Genomic DNA, 21156 nt, shown 5'->3' with positions numbered 1-21156 from the left:
GTGCCATAGGCAGAATGTTTTTGATCATATAGTTTTACTGTGGCCTAGTTAGAACACTACATAACAAAGGAAAAAGCAATCGAATGATAGTCCCTGGAGGTTCTCCTCTCAGCATGGTGATATTTACCTCTCTTCAATATTGTCAGCCACAAAATTGTATGTATTTTGTTCTATTTTATTCATTTATAATTTATAACCTGTTTCCAAAAAATGATGTTAAGTGGCTTACAAGACCTACATACATATGCTTGTCCAAATGGAAATAAAATACTAAAACACTGAGTGATTGACATTAGTCAATCATTTCCTCTGAAATATGTACCTCTCACGACTACTCACTCTTGTTTTTATTCAATAACGAACTTTTTAGATGGTTTAACATCTCATTTATAAACTTTTTAAAGTATAATTACAAAAAAGTTTAAATATTCATAATGCTTTAACACAAACTTTATGGCTGACTTGTCATTTCTCCATATAAAATATTTTTTAAAAATTCATTCTAAAACTTTAGAAATAATTTCTAACTTAAAGAAAAGTTGCAAGTAGAGTATAATAAAACTGAAACATCCACTATCTCTCTATAGATAGAATTATTATGCCTATATGTGTGTATGTGTAAAATTATTTTATTCTAAATGATTTATGAGCAAGTTACAAGCATGATGACTCATTTCTCATAAAAAACCAGTGTCCGCTTTTTAAAAACAAAACAGTTCTCTAAATCAGAAACGTAACATAGATATGACATGTCATCTGCTGACCTCCTTTAAATTCCATCCACCTGCCCTCAGGGCTTGGAGAGGACAGGACTCTACTGGAATCGCTCAGGGCATTCTGGCTTAAATCCTCCATTTTCCTTAGTCTGGAAGAGTTCTCTGGTCTTTCCCTGTCTTTCATGAACTTAACACTTTTGAAAAAAAAAAAAAAAAAAGCAAGTTTTTTGTGGGATTTTTTTTTTTAAATTTGTGTTTGTCTGATGCTCTGTGTGATTATATGAGGCCATGCATTTGGGGCGAGAATAGAAAGTGGGGTGCTGCATTCTTCTGAGGGCTTCTTACTGCTGAGCTCCCTGTGGAGGTGGCCAGCCCCATGCGGGTTCACAGATGCTGATTCCAGCATCACTTCCCGACGCCGCACAGCGCGACTGTGAATTCACATCAGCCGCTTGCCATCAGCTGTAGTGGGAGTATTTATGCCACAGCAATTGCAACGTGACACAATAATTCAAACTACTGCTGCTGCTCCTTCTTCCTTCCTCCTTCTTCCTTCTTCCTTCTTCCTCCTTCCTCCTTCCCCCTTCCCCCTTCTCCTTCTTCTTCTTTTTGAGAGTTTGTTTCTCAGTATACCAATGCATACAACAGCCCATTCTTGATGATCTTGTATCACTTGGTGAAAGAGGTGTCTGTCAGACCCCTCCACGTTGAAGGTAACTTTTTACTCCTTGTCATGACTTAGGATTCATGGGGGAGAGGCACAGGGATGATGAGAGAGTCCTGTTTCTCATCAACACTTCATCCACTAGCTTGAGGTGCCCTGACATTCCAGCCTGAGCCCATCATGAGAAGGACTGCCTGACGATGACATTCACCCTTCTCCACTTATGAGCTGGTATTCTTCAGCCACGGAAAGCTTTAATTTTCATTCATTTTATTAATTCACTAATCTAATTTTGTCAGTATAAAGTTATAAATTTCTATTTTTGTTGTCGTTGTTGTTTTTTAGAGACAGGTCTCACTCAGTCACCCAGGCTGGAGTGCAGTGGTGCGTTCACAGCTCACTACAGCCTTGAACTGTTGGGCTCAAGCCATCCTCCCACCTCAGCCTCCTGAGTAGCTGGGACTACAGATGCACCCCACCAGGCCTGGCTCATTTTTTCTATTTTTTTGTAGAGACGAGGTCTTGCTATGTTGCCGAGACTGGTCTCAAACCCCTGGCCTCACGTCATCCTTCCTCCTTGGCTTCCCAGAGTGCTGGGGTATGCGTGAGCCGCCATGCCAGATCATAAAGGTCTATTTCATACAAAATGGCTTACCGCGATTTATTCCTACCACAGCTTTGTAGTCACTATTTCCCCAAGAAATGCTGGTTCCTTCAATGGGAGAATGGTGTTCAGAGGGGTAGTCAGAAAGCAGAATTTGGGTGCTACTGGGCTGTTGTTTTATACCTCTCAAAAGACAGAGGTAGAAAATAAAATACGTACATACACACTATGTTTATGTCTATAGCTGTATATATACTAAAACCATGCATTCACCCCAATATCCCTAATTCAAACCATGTGCTCACCCCAATATCCCTAATTAAAATCCAGTGCAAACAAGCCCATCTTAGCCTTCCTCATTTCCATCTTCACATTCTTTCTACCCCTGGCAACATTAACACGAACTGTGAGCAAATCCTCTTTGTGCCCAAAGAGCCAGTTCTTCTTCACACTTCCAGATGCCTGACCCAGAATGAATAAAGAAAAGATGCACAACCAGAAGGAAAAGGAAGTTCTGCTTTTTAAATTGGGACAAATGCCATGTAGCCCTCAAAAGAAAAGGAGGCTGGGCTTTGGAAAACTTGTGTGGGGTAAACACATGAAGCCTGAGGCCGGTGTTTGCTTTCCTATTTTCTTCATTAGACTTTGGGCCTTACGACTTGTGGTACACAGGAAGGGAGTGAGGTATTGAGAGAGAACAGGAGAACTAAAAAGTCGACCTCCAAAAATTGCGACCCGAAAGGTTGCAGAGGCAAAGAAGGAAGGAAGGCCCTCTTAGATACCTGGTCTCAGCTGAAACATAAGGAAAGAGAACAATGGGGTCTGCTTGGGCTGTTATTAGGAGAATAGAGGCAAAAGAGAGACTAGAAATAATGATTTTAGGCCAAGCACACTGGTTCATGCCTGTAATCCCAGCACTTTGGGAGGCAGAGGCAAGTGGGTCACCTGAGGTCAGGAGCTCAAGACCAGCCTGACCAACATGGAGAAACCTTGTCTCTACTAAAAACACAAAATTAGCTGGGTGTGGTGGCACATGCCTGAAATACCAGCTACTAGGGAGGCAGAAGCAGGAGAATCGCTTGAACCCAGAAGGCGGAGGTTGCAGTGAGCCGAGATCATGCCATTGCACTCCAACTTGGGCAACAAGAGAGGAATTCTGTCTCATTTAAAAAAAACAAAATCTATATAATAAATAACATATAAATATAATACATATTATATATTAATACATAATAATATATAATATATATGAATACATAACACATGTCATAAATTATGACATATGATATAGTTATGTATTATATGATATATAATATATAAATTTATATGAAAAATATATATCATATATATCGTGCATGACATATGATCATATATCATATATATCATATATTATATATGTCACATATTATATATCATCTATATCATATATTACACATCATATATATGTGTCATGTACATATGATTTTATGTATATAATATATATGTGATTATAATGATTTCCTCAGTGACTGACTAAAGGCAATCTTTAGACACACAACTAGATGAATGTATCATCCCTTCATTCTGCTTGGCCCTCACCAGCCAGAGCACTCATTCCTCTTCACCTGGAGAGGAGCAAGTGAAAGCTAGAGGGGCCAGATGTTTCTAGACTAAACTGCCCAAGAGAGACACAGAGCACGAGTGTTCCCTTCTCTACTGCCACTTCAGAATATCGACCATTATATCAGAGTTAAATTAGGAAGTCTTCCTGATTATTCTTTCCGAGTGAATATACAAATGGAGTTGATATTCACAGTGGCCACAACCCTAAAGAAAAACATTCCTAATTTGTGAACATGGTTCTTCTCATATTTTCCCCACAATATGCGTAGGGGACAAGGACAGAAAGCAGCTGAGACGAGCATGATGGACAGTTGATGAGGCTCATTCACAAGAACACCATTGTCTTAAAACGTGAAAACATCTTAGAACAACTATAAATCACTCATATATCAGACATCTCCAAGGCCTCTCAAAAATATATAAATGCTTAAATGTTAAACCGTGAAAAGCGAGTGGTCTGTTTAACTTCAGAACATACACACTTGCAATATTGTACCTATATGTATATTCTTTAATAGAATTAGTTTTAGATATAAAAAATTCAATATAAATGAATATGAAAACGTTTCATCAGTCTGACTCTCTAAAAGATTTATTATAGAAGCAGTGGTATTTTATGTTGTTAGACCTAATCACATTATTTTAAACTGGATATACATCTTCATATAATAGTTACTAAATTTTTTTATTTGATAGTAGTGTTATTTGTTCATTCATATTTTATTTAACTTAGCTGTCTAAAACATTTGCATCTTTGAATTCTTTTTACTAAGGAAATTGAAAGCAACAAACTAAATATTTCATAACTATTTGTATGAGACAATGTTTTTTTTTTTAAGGTAGAGTCTCACTCTGTTGCCCAGGCTGGAGTGCAGTGGTGCGATCTTGGCTCACTGCAGCCTCTGCCTCCTGGGTTCAAGCAATTCTCCCACCTCAGCCTCCAGAGTAGCTGGGACTACAGGTGTGGGCTTGGCCAACTTAACAAAAAAAGTTATGTTGCCCAAGCTGGTCTCAAACTCTTGGGCTCAACCAATTCTCCCACCTTGGCCTCCTAAAGTGCTGGGATTACAGACATGAGCCACCACAATTGCTGAAGCCAACATGTATACTAAAATATTGTGATGAAAATCAAATATTATGAGAAAAGATTAAAAGGTTATAAGGCTAACACCTGTATTTTCTCAGTATTTTATCATAAGTATTTTTATTCCTTGTATATGTTACATCTCAGAAATATGAAAAAAAATGTATAATTTCTGCTCACATAATTGATATATAGTTGTTGTGTAACAAAGAATTTTTCTGGTCCTTATCCTTGATATCCAGGAGGGAAACTCTAAGCCCTTGGAATTTCCCAGGTGGCAGGAGTGCCTTTGTGGTCCATGGAGGAGCTTCTCACACCACACTGTTTATGGTGATTGTGATGATGATTACGATTATGGTAACTCAGGAAGGGGGCTGGGTGTGCTGGAGAAATCAATAATAGGATTAGAGGGTTGACGCTCTGAGCCATGTGATATCAGCCCAACCTCCCAACCTCTGGGCAGGGAAGGGAGCTGGAGGTTAAGTTCAACCCTGTAGCCAATAATTCAATCAATCTTGCCTGTGTAAGCAAAACCCTGTAAAAACTCTGGCACCAAAGCTCAAGTGATGATGCACTTTGATGTGCTGGAAGTTCCTGAGGACACAGAAGCTTTCTGTTTAGGACCTTCCCAGATGTCACCGTATGAGTCTCTTCATTTGGCCGGTCCTGGTTTGTCTCCTTTATAATATAGTCTTAATCATATGTGTAAGTCCATTGCTTTCTCAAGTTCTGTGAGGTACTCTACGGAACTATCAAGAACTGAAGGGACCATGGACCCCCTAAATTTGTAGCCAGTTAGTCAGAGTGCAGATAGCCTGGGAGGCCCCAGGGCTTGCAGCTGACGTCAGAGGGGAGTCCTGTGGAGAAGCATGAAGTGCACGAACTCCGTGCTAACTCCAGGAAATTAGTGTCAGAATTGCATTGCAGTGGTATTTATGTCAAACATATTTTTTCAAATTTTCTCCTGGCTAACTCCAAAAACTGAAATTAATAAAAAGGAGATTGTTGTTATTTTTCATGCATACAGAGGCAATGTGGTCACTTCTTTTTTTCATTATTATTAGTAAGGCATTTCCCTGCTAACTTTGGCTAATCCATCATGCAGCTGTCTTAATTTTGCCGTCTCCTGCTTTCTGCTCATAATGCCTGCATTTGTGTGTAAAATGTGTTCTGTCACAGATTCATGACTAAGAACATTAGTTTAAAAACTTAATTCAATATTAAATACTGTCTTTTGAAAAATTAACCTATTTCTAATATTAATTAGGATATATGAAATTATTACACATCTGAAGCTAAGTTCACCTGTGTTACTCAAGGGAAGGCTTAATATGAGCTTGCTGTACAGCAGTTGATAAATCCAAATATATGTGAATGATAAGATTTGATCCTCAGACAAAAAGTGGCAAAACACATACTTTGTAAGCAGGTGTTACCAGCTGAATTCATAAACTGTGCGGTAGGTACTAGGAATTGTGCACGACACTCAGAGATTAATATAGATTCTGAAGAAAGTTAAATCTCTGGAAACTAAAAGAACACTTTACTTAAAAATGACGAACACAATTCAATATCTGAGTGTACACAAACAGACACGGACTGAGTGGCTCCTGTGACTTGAAGGATTTCCTGTCTCTCTTTCTCTGATTTGTCCAGCTATATTTTACTAATCTGTTAAGATATTTTAATTTTTCCCAGGTAGCTTTTTTTCCTCTTAAATCTTAAAAAAAAGTGTGTCTTTTTTCCCTCCTGTAACACCCATCACCTACCTGTAATGTTGTCTATTTACCAAATGTTATTTATATAATTACATTAAATGTTGGCATCTGTGTAGATTTTAGCTTATGTTGTTGCTGTTGTTGATGTTTTTAATGAGAGAGGCCTTATCTTTTATTCCTAACAACAAACACAGTGTCTGATATCTAGCAGGTAATCACATGCTAAACTAAACTATTGCGAAAGCCATGTGGTCAGGGGAAGAAAGAGGGATTTCCTAGTGGAGATGGGCCTTGAGTTCTAGCTTTTAAGGACAGTAATGGGCTATTTGAAATAAAAGTTCCTAAAAGAATAAATAGTACACAAGCAGACAAACATGGATTGTGAGTGACAAATAACAATAAGACGATAGATTGGCATTTTATTCCCAACACCTTAAATGGCCATGCCCAAATAAAAATATGGTTTCATTTGCTGAGAACCAGAGATAAGATCTTTGAACCATTTGAAGTGATAAAATGGAAGTTGTATCAGACACTGTGAATGCCCTGTGCACTATTTTCTTTATTTTTTTAACCTATTGAGTAAAAGTAGAATGGAAATGTTTGGGGAAGAAATACTCACAGTTAAGAAAAAATATGTATTCCAGCCTCCGTTTGCAATAGAGATAAACAGCTGACAGAATTCAGACCAATGGGATAGAAGGAGTCAGCTACTGCAAGCAAGAAGTGACTCATGGAAAATAGTACTTTTTCTGTGTCATCTTCAACAATTCTCTAGTACCTAATCTTTGTCTTTCATTGGTAAAACAGGGATAACAATAATCCCTTAGAACTTAGTTGGTGCTGTCATATTGGCTAGTTTTTATAATTTTAGTAGTGACGGGGTTTCACCATGTTGGCCAGGCTGGTCTCGAACTCCTGACCTCAGGTGATCCACCCACCTCGGCCTCCCAAAGTGCCGGCATTACAGGTATGAGCCACTGAGCCTGGCCATATTCAAGATAAAATTAAGCATTCATATTAACACACATTCATAACCTGGCAAAGTAAAGGCTCAGGAAGTGTGGGCGACTGTGAAGACAGTGATGACCAGGGTGATAATGGCAATATTGATCATCGTCACTGCTCATGAAGTGTGAGTCCTCATGCTATTCCAATGTAATGCTATTATAAAGCAAAGCAAAAGAGAGTGGTGTCATGCATCTGGAGGCAGGATATCCTGTGAAACAAAAGCCAAATTGAGATCTGAATGATGTTGCCGGGCAATGGGAAGGGAAGACTTGCAGGGCATTTGGAAAGCAGAATCTTCAAGGCGGGTGCATTCGTGAGAGTCGGAGGTGCAAGGAAGAGTAAGAGAGGGTAGACTTGCAGTGGACTACAATTTCGTGTCTGGCTACATATGAGTAGGGTAGAATCTCAGGACTAGCTGAGCCCACATGCTCAGTGTAATTTTCTCAGATTGCTTAATGTCAGGCAGCGTACTTTAAGAGTTGAGAACAGTTTCCTAACCTCTGCCTCTTCGCTACATCACATTAATATTCCTGGCTTCTGCTGCCAGCCTGAGACCTGCCACATGTCAAAGCTGGGCTATCTGACACTTTTAGATTGGTCTCCTGCTCGTGGAGAACACAGCTTTCTTTTTTCTCACCTGTTTCCTGATGGTCTTACTCTTAAGACTTTCAGCACTAGAGCAAGCATTATGGAGATAGAAGAATTGTGTAGGAAAATGTCTATGTGGAGTGTTTGTTGTTATTTATGTTGTTTTCTTGGTGTTTGCAGATTTTGAGTCACAAAGATGAGGAAATTGACTCCATCTTACCTGAGAAGCTTCCCAGTCTGGGTGCAGTCACATCCCCACCATCGTGGATCTCAAGGGAGTCCCAGTTCTGCTCCGTGGCAAAACTGATCACTTGGATCTATCAAACCATGACATTAAGTTAATATTTATTTTTGGCTTAACACAGTCTAATTAGATGGGGTATTGGGGTTTTTCATGATCAAGGTATACATATACATATATATATATATATACACCTTAATAATGCGTCCAATACCATAATATTTTATATATATATACACCTTAGTCATGAAAATCATCTATCTATCTATCTATCTATCTATCTGGCAAAATTTAAAAAAACAAACCATGAAAGAACAATTTCTTTTTCTTTTTTTTTTTTTTTGACATGGAGACTTGCTCTGTCACCCAGGCTTGAGTGCAATGGTGTGATCTTGGTTCCCTGCAACCTCTGCCTCCCGGGTTCAAGCAATTCCCCTGCCTCAGTATCCCTAGCAGCTAGGATTACAGGCATATACTACCACACCTCGCTAGTTTTTATATTTTTAGTAGAGACAGGGTTTCACCATGTTGGCCAGGCTAGTTTTGAACTCCTGACCTCAAGTGATCTGCCTGTCTTGGCCTCCAAAAGTGCTGGGATTACAGGCATGAGCCACCACGCCCGGCTGAAAGAACAATTTCTACAAATGGTACTTTTGATAGTTTTTATTCTAAAAGATTGATTATATTTATTCAAAATATAGAAACACGGTTAGAAATATTTTGTAGAAATACTAAGAAAAGGGAAACAGAATATAGACTATGTATTTAAAATAACCAACATAAAAGGAAAAAAGAGAGCGGGAAAGACAGAGAGCTGGAAAGAAAGACAGAAAAAAAGAAAGAATGAAGGGAGCCCCTGGACCCCAGCTGAGCCCTGTTGTAGACTGCGGACTTCAAGGACTTCAAGGACTCACCTGAATTCCCGAACCCTCCGTAACTATGATCTTCCATATACAGTTCAGGTTGTTTCCGTACGGCTCAGGGTAGCCAGGGGACAGGATTGTACCTCTTCGTTGAGTGAAATTGCCACTGCAGGGTACTAAAAGACAGAACCATATGTCATGAAATAAAGTGCTGTGGGACAGTGTTAATTTGGCATGCGGTTTTCTTTTACCGTGTGACTAGACAGTAAGAGAAAATGTACGTGAACAATGATACGTTAAATGGCCTTTTTAGCCAAGGTAAAATTTAGTGTATTCTCTTTTAAATTAGCAATATAATTGATTATTACCTGTTATGCTACTCAGTTATAGATCTTGAGTCTATAAATAAATCTATCCAAGTTCTCTAAGAAGGGACGGTGTCTAATGATGGCATCTCCAAAGTGAATTCTGTTTAGAATAATTTACCTACTATAATTTAAGGACCTTGGCAGAGTCTTCTCTTCTCCATGCAGACATGCATGTCCAAATGATATTAATGGGATTCATGAGCAAATTCAAGAGAAGAGGTGCTTAAAATGTACAAATGATTCAAGTGCTAATCATGATTGCGGTAGAGTTTTCCACACAAAATGAAGCAGGTAAACTATAATTAACAAGGTCATTGTTATTCAGCCTGCATTTACCTATTACTTTTCAAACACTGATCAGCACCAATTTATTAAAAGGACGTTACACAAGTAGTATAGCAAATCAACATGATAATGATTTTTTCCCAAAACGAGATTATGTTCTATACCCATGACTTTAGAGTTGATGGCCTACTTCATAAATATGGAGAAGGGAAACATGCTTTATCCTTGTTAAGATGATGAGTTGTTTTATGAAACACAATAATTTTGGGGGTTTGGCTACTAACTCAATTATTTCCCGTGAAACAAATTGCCCTTTAAATGGGTCATGAGACAGATGGATTTACGTAGCCTGGATAGAAACACGAGAAGTAACTCTTTGGCACCACCACACAGTTCGCGTGGGCAGCCCCGTGCCCGCGATTGCGCTTAGGGACACTACTTACCCACACAACTGGGAATCGTGTCATTCCACTGTGCCAAGGCATTGGGCACGGACTGGCAGTGGAGCGCCGTGGAACCCTGAAGCAGGTATCCTGGGTTGCACTCGAATCGGACGATGGAGCCTGCCGAAAACTCAGAACCAATTCTCCTTCCGTATCTGGGCTCGGGGACAGAGCTGCATTGGGTGTCACTGGTACGAGGAACAGCTAGAAGCAAAATACAGAACACAGCCATCTGTATCTCCATCAGCAAGCCAAGACGTTGTGGGGAAGGTGGGTTTAAGATGGGACCGAGGAGAGCTGATGCAGACAGAGATTTTAATAACACCTCCATCAATCGCTATAGAGAATGATTTGAGGAGCACGTTCCCAACCATACTTCGTCCTCAGGACCATCTCAGGGTCCTCACTTCAGATGAGGAAAATGGCATAAAAAGACTCAGTGCCTTATGAGGACTGATTGATATTCAGGCGATTACATTTAATCGTCCTGCTAGTGATAATGACATGACTAACCATGTGTACTTGTCCTCACAGGCCTCAGAGTCTAATGAGAAAAGCTACCATATGAAGGATTTGTTATAATATGGCCATTGTGATGTAATAAAAATCTTAAACTACCATCAGATCCAGCAATCCCACTTGTGTATGCTTATCTAAAGTAATTTAAATTGGGATCCCAAAGAAATATCGGTACTCTCACATTCATTGTAGCATTCTTCAAAATAGTCTAGATGTGCAAACAACCTAAATGTCCATCATCAGATGAACAGATAAAGAAAACGTGGAGCAGATAAAAGAAGAAATTCTGCTATTTGTGATAACAGGGGTGAACCTTGAGGACATCGTGCTAAACGAAATAAGCAAATAAGCAGTCACAGAAGGACGAATACCTTATGATTCTACTTCTATGGGGAGATCTAAAGTAGTGGCACTCATAGAACCAGAGGGATTTACAACGGTAGTTACTGGGGGCTGGGGAACAGGAAAACGGGAAGTAACTGTTGAGCGGGTATAAAGTTTGAGTTACATAAAATGAGCACGCCCTGGAGATCTCCTCTACAGCACTGTGTTTATAATTGGGAGGGTAGATTTTCTAATGAGAACACCCGCTCCATGTGCCATCATGTTGCATTTAGTCCTCCCTAAAGTCACCTAGGATGAGCTCAAATCTTAACAAGCCCCAACGGGGTGCAGTGGCTCACACCTGTAATCCCAGCACTTTGGGAGGCCAAGGAGGGTGGATCACTTGAGGTTAAGAGTTTGAGACCATCCTGGCCAAAAGGGTGAAACCCCATCTCTACTAAAAATACAAAAATTAGCTGGGCATGGTGCCACATGTGTGTAATCCCAGCTACTCGGGAGTCTGAGGCAGGAGAATCGCTTCAACCTGGGAGGCATAAGTTGCAGTGAGCCAAGATCACACCACTGCACTCCAGCCTGGGCGACAGAATGAGACTCTGTCTCCAAAAAAAATAAATAAAATAAAAAATGAAAAAATAGCAAGCCCCTCCACTTCTCTCTTGAAGAGACTTCCCTAGGTTCTGCAAAATGGGTGGCCTTCATTTTTGCAGCAAGCGAAAACCCAGGTATATGGAATGACGCCTGTGTATCTCCTGGTCTTTGGATAGTGGGTACTGACAGGTGACTATCAGTGCAATGTGTGGGTGAGATAACTATTCAGGTTGTATGGCAGAAATTAAATCTACAGGAGACATTCCTGTTTGTCGAAAGGAGTGTGGGGTAAAGATTAAAAAATACTTCAATTGGCAAACTCTGAAAATAGTAATGCGCTTTGAAATTTGCGTATTTTGTTTTTGTCCTCTGCAATGGAAAAGACAGTATTTAGGTCCTGTCTCTGGGATTCTATCCTCCTCATTCCTTGTGTTTCTTCATCCTAAATGCACAGTCCTTTAACTGAATGTGCCCATGTACTCATTTTCTCTTAAAATAACCCTTCTATCTTCCCAAAGCTTTTTCTAACACACTGGAATCTGTTTTATTTATTTTCCATTGAATCAGACCAACGACAGACATGATTTGGGTAACTGCTGCTGGGGAAGCAGTTCCATGAAAATGGAAATTGGCACTTTACTTTGATTAAATGATGTTTCAATTTGGTGTTGAGATATTTTCTATCAGAAGGCAAAATTAATAAAAGTGTCTACCTTTCTAACAGCACTGAGGTGGAAAATAATTAATGATTTATCAGAACCATTCTTCTCCAAGCTAGAAACGAAATACAGGAAAACTATAATATTCTATTACAGGTCGAGGATCCTTTATCTGAAATGTTTGGTGTCTCAGGTTTCGAATTCTTAGAGATTTCTCTCATCGTTGAAAAATCAGGTTGGACAAGCCATTACTAGTCAATGAATTAAAACATATATCACTGAATTGCAAGCAAAATTTTACATTTATTCTTCTTTGCAAAGAATATGCATTTTATAAGCTCTTGATCCAAATGTGAGTTTTTAGATGGGGAAAACCAATGAAGCCATATAATTCATGCCATCTAAAAAGAAGAAGAAACCAAGGGAAAATCAATCAAAACATGTATTTGCCTGCCCACGAATAACCTCAAGTAAAGAAACACTTAACGTACATCTTTCCTACCCAAACTGAGAAAAAAATATTTCTGCTTATGTTTTCAGGAGACCGTTCGATTAACTATTTTATTTTATTTTATTTTTGAGGTGGAGTCTCATTCTGTCACCCAAGCTGGAGTACAGTGTTGTGATCTAGGCTCGGCACAATCTCCATCTCCCAGGTTCAAGCAATTCTCCTTCCTCAGCGTCTCAAAAAGCTGAGACTACAGGCACACGCCACCACACTTGGCTAATAATTTTTTTTGTGTGTACTTTTAGTAGAGATGGGATTTCGCCATGTTAACCAGGCTGGTCTCGAACTCCTGAGCTCAGACAATCCGCATGCCTTGGCCTCCGGAAGTGCTAGGATTACAGGCATGAGCCACCATGACTGGCCTAATTAACTATATTTCCATGAATGCTAAAGAGACCGAGTCTTTCCAGCAGAAGACGCTGGAAGAAGAAGCCTTGAGCTCCTGAACCTGGGGTGCAGGTGCTGCTTCAGGTGAGGAGCCTGGCAGAGGAGAACCCAGGTTAGAGATGGTGACCCGGAAAACATGACGTGAAAAAGTCGTGGCCAATAGCCATTTATAAGCTGGGCACTGCAGAAGGGGTTCAATATAGAAATATGGTTTCCTTTTCCCTTTAAAATGTACAGTAAATCCTTGCAGTTTACTCATTTTGGTGTGAGTGTGTGATTTGGAAGGAAGTGAAAGCAGCGTCGAATTCTACGTTGAAACAAATTACAGAAATAGGCTTTTTATGAAAACAGCCAGGCATAAATATGAGACAATTGAAAAAAGTCGCATTGATGAGGTACTCTCCAACATGAAGGTTTACTGACACACAGTCAGTCATGCACATCAGAGGGATGCGGGAGGAGACAGGGCAGGATGGGCAGCTGTGACCACCCTGCCTTAAATCCACAGGAGCCTTGGAACAGGCAAGAAAGAGAAGGATGTGGGCTCTGCCTCCCTTGGCCTCTGTTTTCAGGCGGGTCGATTCTAATGTTGAAAGACACGAATTACGGGCCAAAGCAAAGTCTCCAAATGCAATGTAATTACTTAATGGCATAGAATCAATGGCCTCTTTTAATCCTGGAAGAAGCAGACTGTGCTGGAGTTACTAAGAAACGGTTTGTGTGATGTTCAGCTTTTGCACTGTGTCTAAGAATATGTTGATTTTAGGTGTAATATATTTTCTGTGAAATGACAAAGATCCCTAAACCTGTATAACCACAGCCAATCATGCAGGTCCTGCCAGTCCCTGCTTGACGGTACAAGGCCAGGGAACTTAGGGAGTAGAAGGGAAGCTACAGGAGTCTCCTGCACTGTGAACACTCAAGGAATTCCCGGGAGCTAAGAAACTGGTATAAAACACTTTCTGCTTGATGCCAAAAAGCAAATGTACAAAGCTGAACATGTTCAACATTTAAAAGCAAGAATTGTGTATCTCCCATGTTTTCAAGAAAGCTTGCTAATGCAGGGAAAAAATGTAGTCATGGTTCAGACTTGGAATATTTAAACTGTCAGAGGTGTTTGATGCAGAGTGACTCCATCTTCAGTAGGGGCTGTGTAAAATGAGGTTGAGACGTGCTAGGCTAAATTCACAGGAGGTCAGGTGTTCTAAGCACAGGATGAGATAGGAGGTCGGCACAAGGTATAGGTCACAAAGGCCTTGCTGATAAAAAGACGCCGTAAAGAAGCCGGCCCAAATCCACCAAAACCAAGATGGTGACTAAAGTGACCTCTGGTCGTCCCCACTGCTCATTATATACTAATTATAATGTATTAGCATGCTAAAAGACACTCCCACCGACACCGTGACGGTTTACAAATGCCATGGTAATGCCAAGAAGTTACCCTAAAGGGTCTAAAAAGGAGAGAAACCCTAGTTGAAGGAATTGTCTACCCCTTTCCCAGAAAACTTGCTAATAAACCACCCCTCATTTAGCAAATAATCAAGAAATAATAGCAAGTATAAGCAGCTGAGTGGCCCATGCCGCTGCTCTATGGAGTAGCCATTCTTTACTCCTTAACTTTCCTAATAAACTTGCTTTCACTTTACTCTGTGGACTCGCCCCAAATTCTTTCTTGCGTAACTCCCAAGAACCTCTCTTGGGGTCTGGATCTGGACCCCTTTCCTGTAACAAAACCATTACAGATACTCTTATACTTCAGGAGGGGAATAATTAGATTTCTTTTCATGCCAGCTTCTCACCATAGCTTTAGCTTCTTCTCAATTCTATTTGATTATATCACAGGTGAGGAAGTGGTTGCTGATTCAGAGGGGGGTGAAAGGTTGGGCGGGCAGGACTCATGCCTGAGCCACAGCTGCAAACAGTGCTCCATTATCACTGAAACCTGTTGGTAATGCAGGTCACTCATCTCAGTCTCCATACGCTCCTTCAATCACTGGAGACCAACGAGTTGTGAGCACTGCATTCCTGGGAGAGCAGATAATGACCATGCCCATTCATTCAACGGCACCAAACTAAAGATAAGAGAAGCTCCTGGCAAGTGCTGGCTCACCATGGATACATCCATGCTGAAGGGTTATCCCGTGTTTCATTCTGAACGGTCACTCACAACAGCCTTCTCTGGGGCACCCCATGATCTCACTCACCCCTTCATCTCTCATGCTTTCCAAATGAACCCTTCTGCTCTCAAGCAGTGTGGAAAACACACAGAAACCCAGCATTTGCATAGATTAACTAGAATACTGCATTAAAAACCCTCTAGACTTACATTGCTTCACAAGTTCAGAAAGATGGTAACATCATCGTTAATTCTGTCTTCACATTACTAACCATGATTACATGAGGGGTGGGAAGCAGAGGGCTAGAGACCATGATCTGTGCAAGTCTGGAGTCACACACACGTTTTTTTGCACACTGACGCTGTTGCAAACATTTGTCACTGCAGTCCCCACCAGCTCTTTATAACAGAACTATGTTAACAAGGGTTAGGTATCCTACAACCATGGAAATCATAAAGTCTTGTGCAATTTGAAGCTGAATTTGTTTATCAATGAATGAAGCTGTAGTGGTGTATGAAAGCACTGTTTAGAATATTTTTATATAATATAGTTCAACTAATTTTTAGGCTTCAGTGGAACTACTGTCTTTCAAGAAGCAATGTTCAATTTAACTTTTCACGTGTATGCAAAACTTTTACCACTCCCGTTGAGTAATTTATAAGTTGCATCTATGATTCTAGTTCTTTACTTCCAAAAAAAACTTAGTTTTGATAAAAAGACCTCAATTTTTTGCAAAAATACACTAGTAGGAGGAAAGCAAGAGAAGGAGGGACATTAGAAATTTATAAAATATTGACGATGTTAGAGTGATTATATACTCTTGGGGACAAGAAAAATAAATATCCTCTATAAATGATGTTTTTTCTTTCTACTTTTCTGTATCTTTGACATTTTGATGAAAACGTATTACTTTAAATAAGCATAATTTTTAAAATACATGCCTTCCAAGGACAACATTTGAATATAAGACACCGGGATATTTGCATGCAATATATTGTCTGATGATCAGATAGATTTTATAATCTTTATCAAAAACCAAAGAAAGCCCCTTATAAAGGCAGACAAGGTCACTCACTTGAGTGTTTCCAGGAGAAAAAATGTTCAGGCAGCCCAGTTTCTTTACACATCTCACAAACTTTGGTCTAAACATGATTCTGCTTTTGCAAAGTCAGAATTTATTTGAAAAAATTAGAAGTAGTAACAGACGGGTTGTTTCAACAGGCCACTCTCTAATAAAGTCCATTTTTAAAAACTACTGGGTAATTATTTATATTTTAACAAAAGGTGTAACTTATAACAGCTTAACTCCCTTTAATGCATTAGCATCTCCATTCATTCAATGGCTACTTACACAGGATCAGAGAGATCTTTGTCTCCTGATTAACTGTTTAGCATCATCCTCATTCTCTTCCCATTACTCTTTAAATTATCTAATTGCTGAATACTGAAGGATTTTTACACTGAACTGTTTTGAAGTCATGAATTTCCCAATTTGAGATGATTAGAAATGATTGATAAATAATATAACATTGTTATACTCCATCTTTTTAAAAAATACATAATAGTTATCAATAATGTTTTCTGGAGGAATCTTTATTAAAGGAAACAAACCGTTGCTAAGAAAAAATTTTTCTCCAGATCTGAAGAAAATACTTAACAGTGGCCATTAGTATCTGTAGCCTCCAGCAAAACTGAGACCTAGAAAAATTAAGTATTGCTTCTTATTTTTTGAACACACAGTTTATCTCTGAACATGATCACTTCTTGCAGATCTCAACCTTTACAGTCATGACAAGCTCCATCCAAAGACTGACTCCAAGCTTCTGAAAGTGTATCAACAGTTTACATGGTCATTTTTTTCAAAGCAAAACAAAAGTGAAACATATTAGGAGAAAATTATTTACTTTTCAGAATCTTTGAGCAATCTCAAATATTTTTTAAAAGGTTTAAATTAAAAAATAAGTATAAAGATGTAAAAGTACCAAAAGCAAATAAAACATAAACGAAATAGGTATTTAGTTAGGATAAGAGATGCATGCGTGATATTTTGTTTTTTGTTTTGTTAAATTTCCATTTAAGCTTAGTTTTTATAATAAAATGTGAAATTGTATAATGCATTTTAAATATATTTCCTATATTGTTACTAAGATCTAAACTATTACAAAATATGTAATTAGATAAAATACTGTATTTGAAATCATCTTATGAGATGTGAAGAGCTACACAAAGGTAATATGATCAATATTTATTCCATTCTAGTGCCTGATAGATTAGATATTATTGTTTTTGTAGTAGAAATATGAGTTTCAACTGTCAAAAAATTGTAATATTTTTATTAAATAATTTTATTATAAACATATGAACACATTCAGCTCCTGAAATATTACAAAAATGCAACTGAGATGTTTTGAGTGCTTTGTCTGAGACTAGCAGCATCAGGAAAGACCACAGTGACATGTGGAGACATGTGGAGTGACTTTACCTTGATACACGAAGTGGAAGCCCCTGGCAGAGGCACCGCTCTTCGCACTGAATCGGAGCAGAATCTGATTTGACGTAGCCAAGGGCAATGTTTCTCCTGGAAATGAAAACAGAGACAATACATGGGATTCAGAAGACACACAGCACCGTGGAGGACAGTAGTATTTTGGAAAATGGTGATAAACTTGAAATTTCACATATATTTTTTGAACTTTTAAAACAATTTCACTTTGTGGTTTAAAACTCAAATATGTTGTTTTTATAAAGATTTAAAAACTCTGTCCTAGGGAAGAATAGGCAGTGCATTTGATTAAAATATACCATAATCATTATTTCGCTTACGATTTCTTTTGAAGAAAGCACCAATGGTAGGCCCATATAATGGGGAGACAGAAGTAAAGGGTGAATCATTTGCTGAGAATCACCTTAATTTGATTTTAGTTAAAATTAAAAGAATTTTACTTAAAATTTTTTAAAAAGTAACTGAATCCAAAGATGATTTTTTAAAAATTAAAAGATTCAGAAAAGGCCTTCTGAAGTATATTTTTAACCTTTAAAAGCACATATAGGCCAGGTGCGGTGGCTCACACCTGTAATCCTAGCACTTTGGGAGGCTGAAGCTGGTGGATCACTTGAGGCCAGGAGTTTGAGACCAGCCTGGCCAACATGGAGAAACCACGTCTCTACTAAAAATACAAAAATTAGCCAGGCGTGGTGGTGCACGCCTGTAATCCCAGCCATTCAGGAGGCTGAGGTAGGAGAATCGCTTGAATCTGGGAGATGGAGGTTGCAATGAGCCAAGATGGTGCCACTGCACTCTAGCCTGGGCAACAGAGTGAGTGAGGCTTTGTCTCACAAAATAATAATAATAATAAAAATAAAAATATATAAAGGTACGTATAAAATGTAGAAGAGTCTGTCTCAAGCAGTAGTGGGAGGTGTGTGAATTGGCATAAGCTTTTCAGAGGACAATGTGTTACTAATAATCAACATATTTAACATGTATCCTCTGATGCATTCTTAGATTACATCATTGAAGCTTGGTAGAAAATAACAAAACATAGGTCTTAAGGCTTTTAGTTAAAAATAAAATAGTGAAAACCTGGAAATATAATCAAATCTTAACCTTAATTGGTCAAAGCTTGTGATGCATATCACTTACTAGGCAAATTAGTAAATGTACTCAGTACCAAATCGATTTAGTAAATGATGAAAATGTATCAGTACAAATAAGGGGTAGGTCATCAACTAAAAGTGGGGTTAAATTGTGCTATATTAAACCGACAGAATACCATTCAGAACTCAGAGTAAGGGCATTGGGTGCATACCGTGTTTGTTAGAGACAGACTTCTATATGTGATTTTAAGGGTAAGAATGGGATAAAAATAAGCTGTGAAATAACATTGCATGTTTTATGGGGGCTCATGTGTGTTTGTGTGCATGTGTGGATACATGTATGCATGTATATATGTGAACATGTGTACATGTGTGGCTATTAATGGGTCTCTCTATGTAGGATTTACACGCTTAGAATGATTTAGACCAAAATGTTAATCGTTTTTATCTCCAGAAGGGAGGTTAAGACACATGGGATACAAAAACACAGATGATAGTTGATTATCCTACCCTCTTTTTCAGATCTTTGCCCCTTTTACTGAGATAAATATTATATTTTCTGCAATCTTAGTAAGATGATAAAAGCAGGTGATTTTATGCATGAGATAAGAACACTTTTGAAATCTTGCAACTAAAATAAGATTTTTCTAAGCACACACGCAGATTCAAAAGTGATTACATTTCTCATTCATCAAAACAAAGCAAAAGAAATACACAAGCTAAAAATTAATCCTCCTAGCTTTCTAAACTAAATTAAGGGCAAAATTCTTTAAGACTTACCTGAGTGAGACCCCGAGAGCGAGCTGAGAAGTCTGGCCTGTGCATGGGTTCCATCAAATAATTCTGCCAAATCATTCAGGGCCGTCTGGAAATAGGCAAACTGTCCAAAGACAACTAAAAAATAAGAGATGGGATGTTGGCACAAGATGCTCTAAGAAAACAAAATGGAGATTTTTGATTTCACTGAATATCTATTAATTGCCCCAAAGGATCATTATCCTAAGAATCCGGTAAAAAATAAATATTAACTTATTTTCTCTACTTTCTAAGTTTTCAGTTGACGAAACTATTTTACTTTGCTACTTCACTTTTGGCGTTTAATAAAAGAAAAAATACTGTTTTATTTCAAATTTGAACATTAAATGAGGAATGTTTTTGTTTTAATAAACACAACATTAAGAATATCTGGGCTGGATGTGGTGGCTCATGCCTGTAATCCCAGTACTTTGGGAGGCTGAGGCAGGTGGATCACCTTCACGTCAGGAGTTTGCGACCAGCCTGGCCAACATGGTGAAACCCTGTTTCCACTAAAAATACAAAAATCAGCAGGGCTTGGTGGTGGGTGCCTATAATCCCAGCTACTCTGGAGGCTGAGGCAGGAGAATCACTTGAACCTGGAAGGTGGAGGTTATAATGAGCTGAGATTGTGCCACTGCACTCCAGCCTGGGCAATAGAGTGAGGCTCTGTCTCAGGAAAAAAAAAAGAATATCTGTAAAGGCTTCCCTATATTTTCAAATATTTAGCAACATTTTATTCAATGAAAAATAAGCAAAGGATCAAACCCCATGATGATTTCATGAGGAATTTAAAATTCCTCACAAAAGATTATTATAATGCCAAATTCACATTAATACATTGCCGTATTTATACAAACTGACTTATACACGTGATTCTGCGGCATATAACAGGAATCCCTTGCTGTTTTCCAGTCTACAATTTCATTTATCCTACAGGTTATGAAAGTTGTGTGAACACACAACCTCCAAGTAAAACGTAACTACATACTTTGTGACTTCAAATTTAACTGATGCTGTGTATTCAGATTGATGATACAGAGGCCCTTTATATATGCAGGAAAACCTGTGATTTCGTATATATTTACAAGCAATGAACAACTAATCCTTTTCTTATTTATTGTAAGATTTGCACTACAATCATTCTAAGCCATTATGAACAAGAAATGGAGGTGTGTGCACTAGTTGTGTGTGTCAGAATTCCAATGGAAAGAATCACTGTTAACACTTGTTAGTATGATGGAAGGAATCTAACTGTAACAGTGTGTGTGCCCATGTATGTATAGACACACACACACACATTTATGTAACCGAATCCATACACACATATCTAATATAACTTGTCTTTTAAGATTTTATAATTTCCTAGAGAAAAACACAAAGAAGGCATGTAGGCTAGGTGAATTTTCCCAATAGATGAAATGCTCCAAAAACTTTTTTCAGAAATTAGAGAG

The 21156-nt window shown here is 38.6% G+C and overlaps 1 protein-coding gene across 1 annotated transcript in view; it reads right to left on the bottom strand.

Moving 5' to 3' along the window:
- CSMD1 (CUB and Sushi multiple domains 1) overlaps positions 1–21156 on the bottom strand; it is a 2090842-nt gene that overhangs the window by 250918 nt on the left and 1818768 nt on the right. Inside the window, exons 32-36 of the mRNA XM_003271406.4 lie at positions 19688–19801; positions 17793–17888; positions 10188–10391; positions 9143–9267; positions 8208–8304 (exon numbers count right to left, since the gene is read on the bottom strand). Of these exons, the coding sequence (XP_003271454.2) occupies positions 8208–8304; positions 9143–9267; positions 10188–10391; positions 17793–17888; positions 19688–19801 (636 nt within the window). The remainder of the gene's footprint in view (positions 1–8207; positions 8305–9142; positions 9268–10187; positions 10392–17792; positions 17889–19687; positions 19802–21156) is intronic.

The sequence above is a fragment of the Nomascus leucogenys genome, chromosome 4 (assembly GCF_006542625.1).
Source record: "Nomascus leucogenys isolate Asia chromosome 4, Asia_NLE_v1, whole genome shotgun sequence".
NCBI classification, from domain to species: domain Eukaryota; kingdom Metazoa; phylum Chordata; class Mammalia; order Primates; family Hylobatidae; genus Nomascus; species Nomascus leucogenys.
This window is presented reverse-complemented; position numbering and strand designations above follow the sequence as displayed.